We start from the raw sequence: 12,978 nt of genomic DNA, 5'->3' as shown, positions 1-12,978 counted from the left end.
CAAATATTTAATTTTAAAAAAGTGAAGTCTTTTTGAGTCATCTGTCTCAAGACTAAGTCAAGTCTCAAGTCTTGAATACCAAGTCAAAGTCAAGTGGAGTCTTTCATCAATGTGAGTCAAGCAAGTCTCAAGTCTTCAAATTTGCGACTTGAGTCTGACTCGAGTCAAGCCATGTGACTCAAGTCCTCCACCGCTGACTCTAGGTATTGAGCTGCCTTTAGAATTAGATAGTGTCACTGATTGATGTTTATAACATTGTTTGTTATTATTCAATCACTCACAGTGTTATGAATATAGCTGGGAGGCAGATAATTCAGTTTGAGGAAGCAGAACTATTTTATGTTCTGTTCAAAAATTCAGCACAGAAATGTCCATCTAATGTAATATCATTTCAAACTTAATGCAGAACAACCCACCATGACTCTTGAGCTGCTGCCATATGTTTTATTTAAAAAAACAGACACAGGGTCTATGATGTCAACATTTTGAACGGTTGTTTTGAAGCCTAGAGTTTGGCTTTAAGGCTTACTGCCATCTGGAGCCAGAAAACCCTAACTTAGTCAGAGGATGCAGAGACAAGCACAGAGAAACTACATGGCTGATTGTGATAGGCTGAGACACCTGTCAGTGTACCAGTGTACAAAACACCTTCAAAACAGAATTCTCTTTAAAGAAGCATTGAGTGATTTTTTGTCCATCTAGAGGCAGCACAACAAGCTATTAACAAAGAGTTGCCTATTTAGCCAACTACAGATGTAAAGATGAACTGGTCTGTATCAGAAAGCCAATACAAAAATCAGAGATTTGAACAATACACAACCATAGATGATGAAATGTGGAAAATATGGGAGTCAAAACCAATCTTTCCAAGGAGCTCATTGTCTTCCCGTTTCTTTGTCCCTCTGGTATGTGTTTGTGCAGATGTGTGTGACACACTTCTAGCTGTTAACTCACTAGCACACTGAAGGAAATGTTGGGACCACCGTATACACCAATTAGCAGTCTTCATAACCCATAATTGTAACATAAAATATGCCGATGGCACCACAAACCTCACCACTTATATGGAGTCAACATGTGTGCTGACTGTAAAGTTACTGTGTGGTGCAGTCAACACAAGGCAAGTAATGCTAGCGCTAACAGCTACTTCTGACACCTCTTTCTGTTTATGAAGCGATGAGATGTTTCATAGAGACAATACAGCATCATTGAAAATGCCAAATTAAGCTGGATGAAGCTGACACAGGAAATGTATTAAGATGCATTTTAGTGAAAAAACTCCTGAGGAACTGACTGGAAAGTTATCCAGAGTATAACTGCGGAGTACTGTAAACTACACACAATAGAGTTTACTGCTGTGTGTCTGGAAGAAGACATACCCTACTTGGGTATTTCTGATTCAGTATTTGAAATAAAAAAATGAGGAAATATCAGATTTAATAATACATTTGCATTATTAAAAAAGTAAAAATACTTATTGCAGCTGAATCTAATCAATGGAATCACCTTTGTGAGTGTATTATATTGCAACAAATGTAACTGTATAGTTTTGTATCAAACTATACTATTTACACATCCAGCAGACACGGAGCAACATTAGCATTCATTTGGAGTCCTGTTTCCGGCCACTGGATAAATGTGAGTCCAATAATCACTCCCCTTTAGCAGTTAAATGCTCTACTATCTTCACCAGCTAGTCGCTGACAGCTAGCTGTGACTGGAAACAATGCTGATGAGAGCTGTGAGACTGAACCAAGTAAATCTGTGGGCTGTAAAACCAAAACAATGAGCTAAAAGATGCTAAAACGCTCTGTAGAGCCGCACTGGTAATAATTCCTTGAGGGTTGCTTCTATTATTCATATAAAATGTTGATCAGAGCAGCTTTAAGTTTCATCCTCAATTTGCCACTATGACAGAAAGAAGAAGAACACTCAGAACCTCCATAAACACTCTGCAGTTGGAGATTTTTTATGAGCCACCATCTAGTGGCCATTAGTGGCACTCAGGTATTTCTGTGTCAGCATCAGTTTTCAGACATGGTGGTGTCTACTTGTGAGCATTTACTGCATCCACAAATGAAACTTCTCTCTCCAGAAAATGGTGCAGGCTGCACACCCGCTGACTGAGAATGAAATAGTACACGATTACTTGAATCTGTGTATTATGTTATCCGAATCTTGTTTTATGTTATCTGCATGCTCATAATGAGAAAACCTATGACTAACCCTTCAATTTATAACACAAATACAGTACTTTAAAGTGTGAGTCGCCAGGGTTTGCTAGTTTTTCACTCCTTCTGAGTCAAAAATATTCTTAGTCTTATCGTTGCCTGTGAAACCTCATGCCCTCATTAAATGCTATGCATATACTGATATGATGTTTGCTTCAAGTGTCATTTCACCCACACTAAAAGAAAAAAATCAAACATAGTTGTATCTCTTCATGCAGATAATTTTGGTTTCATTTGTCCAGATTTTGACGTATCTGTCTCTGAGATTTCTTCCTCTACCTCAGTAGAGTGGAGGTGAAAGGAATTTTGTTTGTGGCGGTCATAAACTGCCCGAAGAATGAAATTCAAATAAATCAACAGCAGAAACACAAATCTGGGCAATCAACAGACTTCACTGTCCTGTGGACTATTTCTTTGGTAAAAAAAAAGTAGTTCCAATGAAAACTGCTCACAGTCAGATCCATTATGTATCCAGAGTGACAGGGACTCTGTTCCTGGAGAGAAATGCTGCTGCTGATTTTTTAAATGCATTTTTTCATTGTTTTGAGCACCACAAATGAGATTTCACTCACCTCCCATGTAATGGGATGGAGACAGAAATCTATCAGATAGTTATCTCAGAAACTGGACAGATACCACTTGGATGAGCCAACCCTTTAAACAAAGCAGGTATTTTCCTCCAGGTCCTGTGTTCTTCTTTCCTCTGAATACACAAAGTTTGTAACACAATCACTTGTAAGTAATGTGGTGCTAATGTGCTAGACGACTCAACATTTGTGAGTGAAACTTACATCTATGGATGACTTCAGCAAATCCCCCACATTCCCCATTTTGAATGACATTTTGCCTGTTCACATCATATTACAAGTAGTTTTATATTCTCAAAATATCTTGTTTCATATGATGTTTTCCTTAATGTTATAGCATAATGACTTTTACATATACACAGTAGATGTGTTGAGTTAAACACTCGTATTAAAAGGTAACAAATACTGACAAAACCTGACACATTTTAATGCACTGTATCAAAATAAAAAGGATTTATTGGGTTTATAAAGACTATTATTTTTCATGCAAATGTGCTTTTTTGCCTGTAATGGTTTAGGAGTTTGTTCTAATTTATAATGTTCACATGTTTCTATAAATTCCTTTGTTGCTTTCTATAAATTGCTTCTTACTAATTTGTTTGTTTCTTATCATTCTGTCTTAGTGTTTCAGTTTTGGGACAGAATTAATTCCATAATTCAGCTATCCTGGGCAAAAATATTAAAATCGACATTTTTCTATGGAAAAACAAACTTTCAAACGCACTGTGATGACTAGCTATATTGGTTGGATTTTTTAAAAAAACCTCTCTATAGGAACATGTATACCCTGTATAGCTGGTTCTTGCATATCCAGCGTTGAGGAAGTGACTGCTTTTTGGAAGTCTCAGCTATGGTTCAGCTGAAATGAGGACATTCCTGTTAGACAGCCTGGGTGGAATTTGAATAGTACAGAGGAACCGCCTGACGCTGATTGGTCGACAGCGACATATTTCAAGAGCCCCTACTTGTCACTCTACAGAACCCAGGCAGCTGATTGGCTCGTCCTGAGGAGGGCGGACTCTCTGTCTTGACTATATATATATATTCTGGTTTCAAAGCATCTGCAAATGATTGCTGACTTTCAGAGGGAGGCGGATCATTGTGTCCAATGTTTCTCCACAGAGCTGACTTGAGTCTTTCTCCTCGAACAAAACGATTCTTACTGAGATAGCTGAGAGTCGGTTTTCCTCTCCCGGAGAGGAGGTAGACTTGGGGAACACAATAATGATCAACACCATGGAATGCGCAGTGGACGCGCAAAGCCTGATCTCCATTTCTTTAATGAAGATCCACAACTCCAGGACGCAGAGAGGGGGAATCAAGCTGCACAAAAACCTGCTGGTCTCCTATGTGCTGAGGAACGCCAGGCAAGTCTACATCAAGGAGAAATACGCGGAGATCTACAGAATGCAGCAGTACGAGGAGGTGATGACGGTCTGCAACGAGATCCAGGAGCTGAATCCTCTGGATCTGAACGCAGAGGACGCCGACGATGAGGAGCAGGCGCGGGCTGCTTGCTGCGGCGAGGAGGCGAGTCTGTGCGGCTCTGCGTGCCAGCGAGGCGCGGCGCAGCCAGCGGCGCACGGCCGGGCAGCTCTCCCTCTCTCCGGCTGCTCTCCTCTTGAGGACGGCAGCAAAGAACCGGAGCCCTCCTACTACCGAAGCTGCTGCATGGAGGCTTCCCCTGTGTCACATTGTGACCAGTTTCCCGCAAACAACAGCACGCACTGCAACAAAACTACAGTGCTGGATTTGGACACGCATGTGGTGACCACGGTGGAGAACGGCTACCTCCACCAGGACTGCTGCTGTGACGCGCTCCAGTGCGGTCAGGGCGCGCAGTCCCCGGCCAAAAAACGGAAGGTTGAGTTCGGTTGTTGCATATCCGATGTTGAGGAGGTTTCGGATTTTACAGCGGCTCGCAAACGGGCGAAACGCGAGGACTGTTCCTACTCCAACCCGGACTACACGGACACTTCCAACATCTCCAACCTGATCTCCATCTTCGGCTCGGGGTTTTCAGGGCTGCTGAGCAGGCAGGCGGACTTGGAGCAGATCTGTAGCAAGCAAGCTCTGGCCAGTCTGGGAGCATGGACCCGGGCAATTGTGGCATTTTGAATCAAACACTTTATTATAGGGGAGACCGGGGTCAGTTTAACTGTTTTCCCCTCAAAGTATTAGAAAACAAAAGCCAACCAAGAACTGTTTCCTACTCATGAGTTTTTGGTTGGGAACATTTTTCCAAGCTTATGAGAATGCTCCTGAATGTTAGCAAATTCATACTGTTCCCCCCAAAAGTTTACATATCATTTCTGGGTAGCAAAAAAGAAATTTGGTAACCTTTATGCATAGTTAACCTTCAGGGAATGGGCAAATGTTAGGAATTTATGTATATTGCCCAAAAGCATTTACATAAGCATGGAGGAAAGTTATCTGAAACCTTCTGGGAATGTTCTTACAACAAGTAAATCAAACCAGAACATTCTTGAAAGGTTGCAGGAAATATTACAGAATGGGAAATGAATGGGAACGTTACACATTTACTGGGAAACTCGCAGTCATTTAAAGTACTGTTCCACATCCTTTCCATGTGCCAATAGTGAAGGGTGTGTTGCTGAATATGTATTTGGTGAAAGCAGTGTATTCACATAGAGCAAAAATGCCATGTTTCTTGTAACCTATATCAGTTTGGTTAGCAGGAGATTTCATTGAACTGTTCAGTGATGGTTACTCATTTGATAAAAGGTTTAATTCAATTTTTTAAATGGGCAAATCTGAAATTGCATAGCAAACAAGGACTTAGGAAAATTTAGCTAAATCATTTTTTAGCATGTTTTACAACTGAGTGTTAGCCATAATTAAACACAATGTGCTAAAATCACATCAAGTCTGTCACTAGCTAACCTCAGTAGCTTCTAGTCTTTCACACAACTCTGACAAAAACAATTCAAAATATACAAGAGATGAAATTATGAAGAATTATACCTCAAAGCACACCTTTGTCTTAAAACTTAGTAACATGTGAGTGTGGTTCATTGGTGTGCAATGGATGACATCACACGCACTTGTTTTTGATTGGAGGAAATTGAGGCGTTACAACTGAACCTGGTCTCCCCCAAAAGGTCTGAATGGAATGGACTTTATTTTTGCAGGAAAAAGAAAAGATATTTAAACATTGAGCAATTTAGTGACAATAGTTTTGACAGGGCGAGGAAAGAGTTTGTGCCATATATATATATATATATACACACATATATATATATATATGATGTGCAGGCTCTCCGGTTTTCAGAATGGGAGATACATGTCTACAGAGTACACTCTTGTAGTGACTTAAGTCTGATGAAATGGATTGACTTCCGCTGCCTTAAATCCAATGCACACTACTGCTAGCTATTGTCATAAATTGAAAGTACATTGAAAGTGACTGAATGTCTCTGCTGTTCTGTCCTGTCCTGGACTGAGGAGCCTTTTGGAAAAACAAAAAACAAAAAACACCTTCTCCACTTTGAAATGGACCTTGCACATTCTGAGCAGTTTTATTGTCACGTGAAACACCATGTTCAAGACTCCTCCTAAACACTTTTGAGGTACATGGACTCTGATCCAGCTCATATCACTTAATGGAGTGCCAATGTTTCAATTCTGTTACACTTTTTGGGCTCATTACTGGGGTCACCACTACACCTCAGCTCCCAACAGTCTGGCTTATTTTGGCAGTTTGACATCCTTTATTAATCATGGTCGTTGCTCAAAGCCTTCACAGTGATTCATAATTCCAACATGTCTTGGTTTTGTGAGTTTTACTTTGTTTTGTAAAAGAATAATCCTAGTCCTTTTGTTTTAAAAAGGCAAACTCATGATTTAGCCATAACCTGAAAAATCCATGCATTAGCTTTATGAGCACTATGTGTACCAAAATAAAGAGAGTATTCAGCCATTCTCTACATATTTTGTTGTTATTCTTGTATTTTTGTGCTTAATAAATTGTATATCGCCGGGTGAAACTGTTCCAGAAAATATTTGTAAAAAATTTATAATCTTAATAAAAAAATGAAAACTTTAATCTTAACTGCGGTTATGAGGCCTTTTGTTATGCTGTCATATTAAAGATGGATGAAGCTTGCAGTGACTGACACATGCTGCCATGATGAAGAACACATTTTCATACATACATGTAATAAATCTAAGTAGGGCACCCTTTATAAAGGGCTTATAAGTTGTAACTGATAGCTTCATTAATAGTTTATAAATCACTTGCTAATGCTTCATACATCACATGCAAGCCATTCCTTATCATTACATTATTTATTCTTTCTTTTTGGTAAGATGTCATTAATAAAGGGTAATGATAACTTTCTAAGCCAGGTCAGTAGTTAAAATATTAGCAAGTCATTAATGAAGGTTTTTTTTTTTTTTTTTTTAACAATAATTCATCTTGTCTGCAGTTATGAATGTTAATAAATTGTCTCCAGTCTTTAATTAGTTGTTTTTCACAACCTGGCAACCTAACAGACGTCGCTATAAATGGTTTATAACTGATTTATAAATCATTGCAATTATTTAACATTAATAAAAGTATTATAGTTACTTATAAACCCTTTACAAAGGGTGTCTTACCCGAATGTGGAGCCAACATTATATAATATAATCTAATATAATCTATCTAAGACACAGTTTAGCATGAGGCTTTTCTTTATCTTTAAAAGAAAAACAAAAAACAAAACTCAAGGTCCACTTGAAAGCTTTTTCCAGAGCTTTCAACCGAATCTGACAGTCTTCCTCAGTAGATGGAGTTTGCGCATTATATACATTATATTCCATCCAAAATCATATTACACAATATTTGATTACCACTGAGCTATTTCCATAAGCAAACTCCACCATGAGATGAGGCTGAAAGCTCCGGAAAAAGCTAGTAAGTGGATATTAAGTTGTGTTTTTTTTTTGTCAGAATACTTCCACAAACAGCCTCAAGAAATCTCAGCATAGTTCAAGTAACTCCTCTGTGTCACATACTGAACATTAAATGCTTCATAAAGACTGCATGGCAGTTGTATTGGATTGCATTTAATTGCACAGGGTTTGTTTTCTGCTCACATTCTGCAATTAGCAGGTGCTGCAAACGACTCAAAGATACTGTGTTTTGGCTCCTCAGTGAGTCTAATTTTATTTTTTATAAGAAACCATCAAATGCTCAATGATGTGAAACAGATTAGGTTTGTCACACTATCTGCTAAAAGTCATATAAGGGCCCATTCTTCACTTTTGCTGTCTGCTCCCATGATGCACTGCATATATAGCATATGTGACGTTCTCAATTCAACCTGGAATTCCCTCCTCTGGAAAAACTTTGAGTCCTGTTATCTCTGCTCTGTGCCACTTGGTGGTGTTCTTTAAAATCAATGAATGAAGATATCAGTCAGGCTGTGTATGCAGAGCAGAGCCACCTCGGGCTGACCCTCCCTCAAACTCTCCACTCACCAGCCCCCGACACCCTCCTCCTCCTCCTCCTCCTCCTCCTCCTCCTCCTTCCTCCTTCCTCCTGCTCTTCCTGGCTGTCTCGTTTTTCTGTCTCATAGTGAGGCATCGCTCTGCCCCAACACATCACCTCCACCACCGCTGCTCGTTTGCTCCCTCAGCTCTCCAGGCTTTTTCCAGCTACCCATAATAATGTGCGGTAGGTAGGTTGCAATGAAAGCGATGAGGCACTGTGAACAATGCATTGTGTAATTCTGCAGAAATGAGATGCAGGATGAATGGATATCTGATTATTCACAGAGAACATCTGCCTACAGCAGTAAAACAGTGAACCTTTGCTTCAAATGACTACAATAAAACATGAGAATGATATCAGAAGCATATCATGGTTCAGCCCTCTCTGCTATACTGACTAACGGTGTGGACAATGGTTTTGTTTCATGGTGTATACACAGCTCCTCCATCTGGATTGGAAAAGACTGACACCCATGAACACACACGCAATCAACATCTTTGATTTCCTTTTTGGCATCAATGATTTTTGAGTTATTCGTTGTCACTTAGGGTTGGTTTTGCTTGTTTATTTGATGCTGTCATAAAACATGAAACACATAACATTACTGAAATATATATGCACAATACACAACATGAAGAACAGATTCAATATTGTAAGATATAGATATGTGAAGACAGTACAATAATATTTAAAAATTAAATAAGTGAAGATAAAATAAACAAAAATTAGATAAATGAAAATGAAAATTTTAAAAAAGGTATAAATTTGAAGCTTGACATGAGATAAAAACACTAAAAGTTATTACTGAAGAATTCTTATTTATCTTCTCAATCACAGACCTCTGTTCACCTGATCCACACTGAAGGACGATACCAGGTGGCGGGGTGATGAGTGGTGAGAGAGGTTGGGTGGGGGGAGTTGTGGTGACTAGTGTTGTGTGGGGGTGCTGGAAGAAGGAGGAGGAGGGGAAGACAAACGAAGAGGGGGGAGAGGTGCAGTCAGAAGGGGGGATAGCGGGGTGGGGGTATGCTTTGTCAGGAGAGGGGATTGACGTGGTGGTGGTGGGGGGGGGGGGGTTGCAGAGGGGGGAGGAGGCCACATGTGATGGCAGAAGGGGTGGGGGGGTGGACTGTAGGGAATAGGTGTACTGGGAGGGGGAGGCAGACTGTGGCAGCAGAGATCGTACAGGTCAGCCAGGTTGTGCAGAGGTCTGTGGGGGGAGGGCGGGGGAGGGGAAGGTAGGCCAGGGAGGGTTTTTGTTAGATGGATCTGATGTAGACCAGGTCCAGGCTTATGTGGACACATCTGAAAACTCTCCCTTTTTTAACCAGTTGTGGTCTTACATTCAAACTAGGCCAAGCTTTTCTGCTACTTTCTTTTTTTATTTCTCCAGATCAGATAAATTTCTACACTGGAGTCATATTGTTGTGGACAGACAAAACTGCTTTAAGTTTGATGGTCAAGCTTTCACAAACACAGTGGAATACTTCTGCATTGCAGCAATGTTAAAGGACCGATTCAACCAAATGACAAAAAACACATTTTTAATTTACCTCTAACAGTAACAATAGGCAGAGTTATTGTTCATTCTACTTCTGACATTCAAGCTTCTTTCTATTTTCTCTGTTGGACCATTTATTCCCCTGGTAGCATTTTGTTTTCAGGATTATACATCATTTCATTCAATAAAGAGTTCATGAAGTGAGAAAAAGCTCCCAGAGCTAGCTAGCTTGTTAACCAAACTTGTGAGCTTGGTTGCCATGATAGCTTCCTCCACTTCCTCCACCTCCAGCTCTCACTGTTCCCCTTTAAAGGTCAGCATTGTCAAGATGGCTTGCTATTATTAGTTAATTGGTTGTGTGTCAAAGTTAAAATTGAACTCACCGTGAAAAATTAAACTTTGCGCCTGTGAGCAAATCCACTGATTGCAGCGATTCCATTGGAAATATCTGATTCCACTGCAAAATTTCATGCTAAGTTGTTAGTATAAAGCTGTAGAGGAAGGTCTACAGCCATGCTAGAGGCTCTATAAGGCTGTAGTTAAGCACAATGGTACTTTGAGCTAAATGCTTACACCAACATGCTAACATAACAATTACTATGTTGCATTAACAAAAGTATTGGACTAAATGAAATTTAAGACCTAAAGGAGAGGTCATCAATTCAGTAGTCAAATCCATTGGGAACCATCAACGTCAAATGTAGAAAATCTCATGCCAATCCATTCAGTGGTTGTTGAGATATTTCAGTCTGAACCAAAATGGACTGAAAACCAACTTTGCCATTACTGTAGCTAGCGGAGCTAATACAAATTCAATATAAAAATGTCTTTCAAGACTTCCTGGTCACTCTGGATAATTGATAATGTTCACTGTGAACAATTCTCATTGGAACACGTTTCTTCTGAAGAAACAGTCCCTTTGAAAACAGATCACAGTGTGGCTGGATACTGTACCACTAGATGTACAAAGTAGTACAAATTACAAAAATGTTTTATTAAAATTTGGATGAACTTACCCAACTGTCTGCTGTCTTGTTTCTTTCTGTTGAGTCTCAATCACTGATTTAGAAGAACAGCCAATCACACAATCCATGTGAGATCATCGTCATATAGTATGTTTCTGTTTATGGCTGCACTAGAACAAAAGTGCAGCAGAGTGATGGAGAGATGCTTAAAGAAGCATTTTTTGTACTTCATTGCTGTTGTGATACTGTATCTAAGTAGAGTCTTTATGTTGTGAAGCACTTTACAATGCCTGTTTAGAAAAGTGCCCTATTAATAAATTTAAACATCATTTTTGTAAGAAAACAGGATTTTCTGGGGAAATGTGTGAATGGTCAACATGTGTAGCAGTGCTCTTGATGAAGGTCTAAAACTGACACTGACTGCTTGGCTTTATATGAAACAGTGAACATAGGTTTCTGTGAATAAATAAGACTAATAAACTTTAATGTTTTACCTATTATTTTACAAAATATACTGACATTTTTAAGGGGAGTTGATCAGTTAAACATATTTTCTTTTTGTGCTTCCACACATTCAAACACTTCGTTTTTGGCTTGCTACAAGATGACACTGTTGACTGCAATTCACATGAGGACCTCTTGCTTCTGGTAATAAAAAGTGATGAGAGAAAACTGGAAGAAAATCCAAATGAGCTGAAGATCAATGTATTTAATGCAACAAAGTTATGATAGATAGTGAAAACTGTAAAAGCTGTTTGCTGTAAATTGTATATGGGATAATAGGTCATGACCTCACCCATATTTGCATATATAATAAATATATTTGCAAGTAAAATATGGCAATTGTTCTATTTGCATGTTTAATTAAAATTAGGCCACGCCCCATGTCACATATTAAAGATGACATAGATAACGTTACACCCAAACAAGGTCGAATTCTTTTTTTTGCACGCTGAAGAAAACTAATATTCCACACCCTTATTTGCATAATACCCAAATAGACTTTTCTATTTTGCATACACTTTGCATATCAAAGACAACTAGACCACATCCTAATGCACATAAGTTAAAAGCTCCTCTTAGGGTGGAATTTCTCATGCATTTCAATTAAACATACAAACCACACCCATATTTAACAGGCCACACCCCTGTTTGAATATTAAAGAGCCCACTGGACACACCTCCTTTTGCATTTTGAAAATCAGGTCATGTCTTTATTTGCATAATGAAATACCATATTTCCTCCCTGTATTTAAATGATATCATGTCTTCTCCATCCCCTCCCCAGAGGGCTACACATGTACTCATAGAAGTGGCGTTTCATCCAGGTAACTACTATTAATACTTAACGGGCATATACATTATATAACAGGCACCAGGAGTTTATCCACCCTTGTTTTTTCCCAGGCCTGTTTTTGGGGCCAGCTTTCATTGGTTCATGTCTACCACGCCCCTGGCCATTATTAGAGACCCGGCTTTTAATTGACTACCATCTACCACCTTATTTGAGGAAATACAGTCTGCTGTATCTTATTTACATGTACTAATCATAATAAATTAGGTCACAGTTTGACTTGCACACTGAAAGGGAAAAAAGTAAAATTGGCCACACCCATGAGGAAAACTTCAGAATGGTAATAAATCCAGCTAATAAAAAACTTTGATGATGGAATATCCTGATATGACTAGTTCTTAGATGACAGATTCATTCAGTCTTTGATCCATTTCCAAGGTCTTCATACCTTTCAGTGTTGTTGAAATGAAGAGTTGAACATGAACATATTGACTAAGGGACTGCTATGTGTTAAGGAAAAGTTTGACATTTTGGGAAATACACTCATTTGTTTTCTTTCCAAGAGTTAGATGAGAAGGTCAATACCACTGTCATGTTTGTACGCTACACAGGAAGCTACCACCAGCAGCCGGCTAATGTTGCTTAGCACAAACACTGGAAACAATAGGAAACAGAAAGCCTTGCTCTGTCCAAAGATAACAAAATACACCTACCAGCACCTCTAAAGCTGCTCACTAATTAATACTTAATATGGTGTTAAATCTGTAATCTGTAAAAACATCAAATTGTCATTTTATGGATGGTTATTGCTGAACTATTTCTTGGTTGGCAACAAACCATCGGAGACTCCAGGAAGTTTTAAGTCCCAACCAAGAAATAGTCACCCCCTATGTATGTATATCA

The 12,978-nt window shown here is 39.1% G+C and overlaps 1 protein-coding gene across 1 annotated transcript; it reads left to right on the top strand.

Moving 5' to 3' along the window:
• The first annotated feature begins 3,873 nt into the window (after positions 1-3,873).
• On the top strand, positions 3,874-6,890 carry ier5l (immediate early response 5-like). Its single transcript, XM_067574388.1, has one exon. It carries the CDS (start codon positions 4,043-4,045, stop codon positions 4,934-4,936), a length of 894 nt encoding a protein of 297 aa, XP_067430489.1. The 5' UTR covers positions 3,874-4,042; the 3' UTR covers positions 4,937-6,890.
• Positions 6,891-12,978: the final 6,088 nt, after the last annotated feature.

Source organism: Thunnus thynnus, chromosome 19 (assembly GCF_963924715.1).
Source record: "Thunnus thynnus chromosome 19, fThuThy2.1, whole genome shotgun sequence".
Lineage (NCBI taxonomy): Eukaryota > Metazoa > Chordata > Actinopteri > Scombriformes > Scombridae > Thunnus > Thunnus thynnus.
The sequence above is the reverse complement of the archived record's forward strand: the minus strand, read 5'-3'. Positions and strand labels throughout refer to the sequence as shown.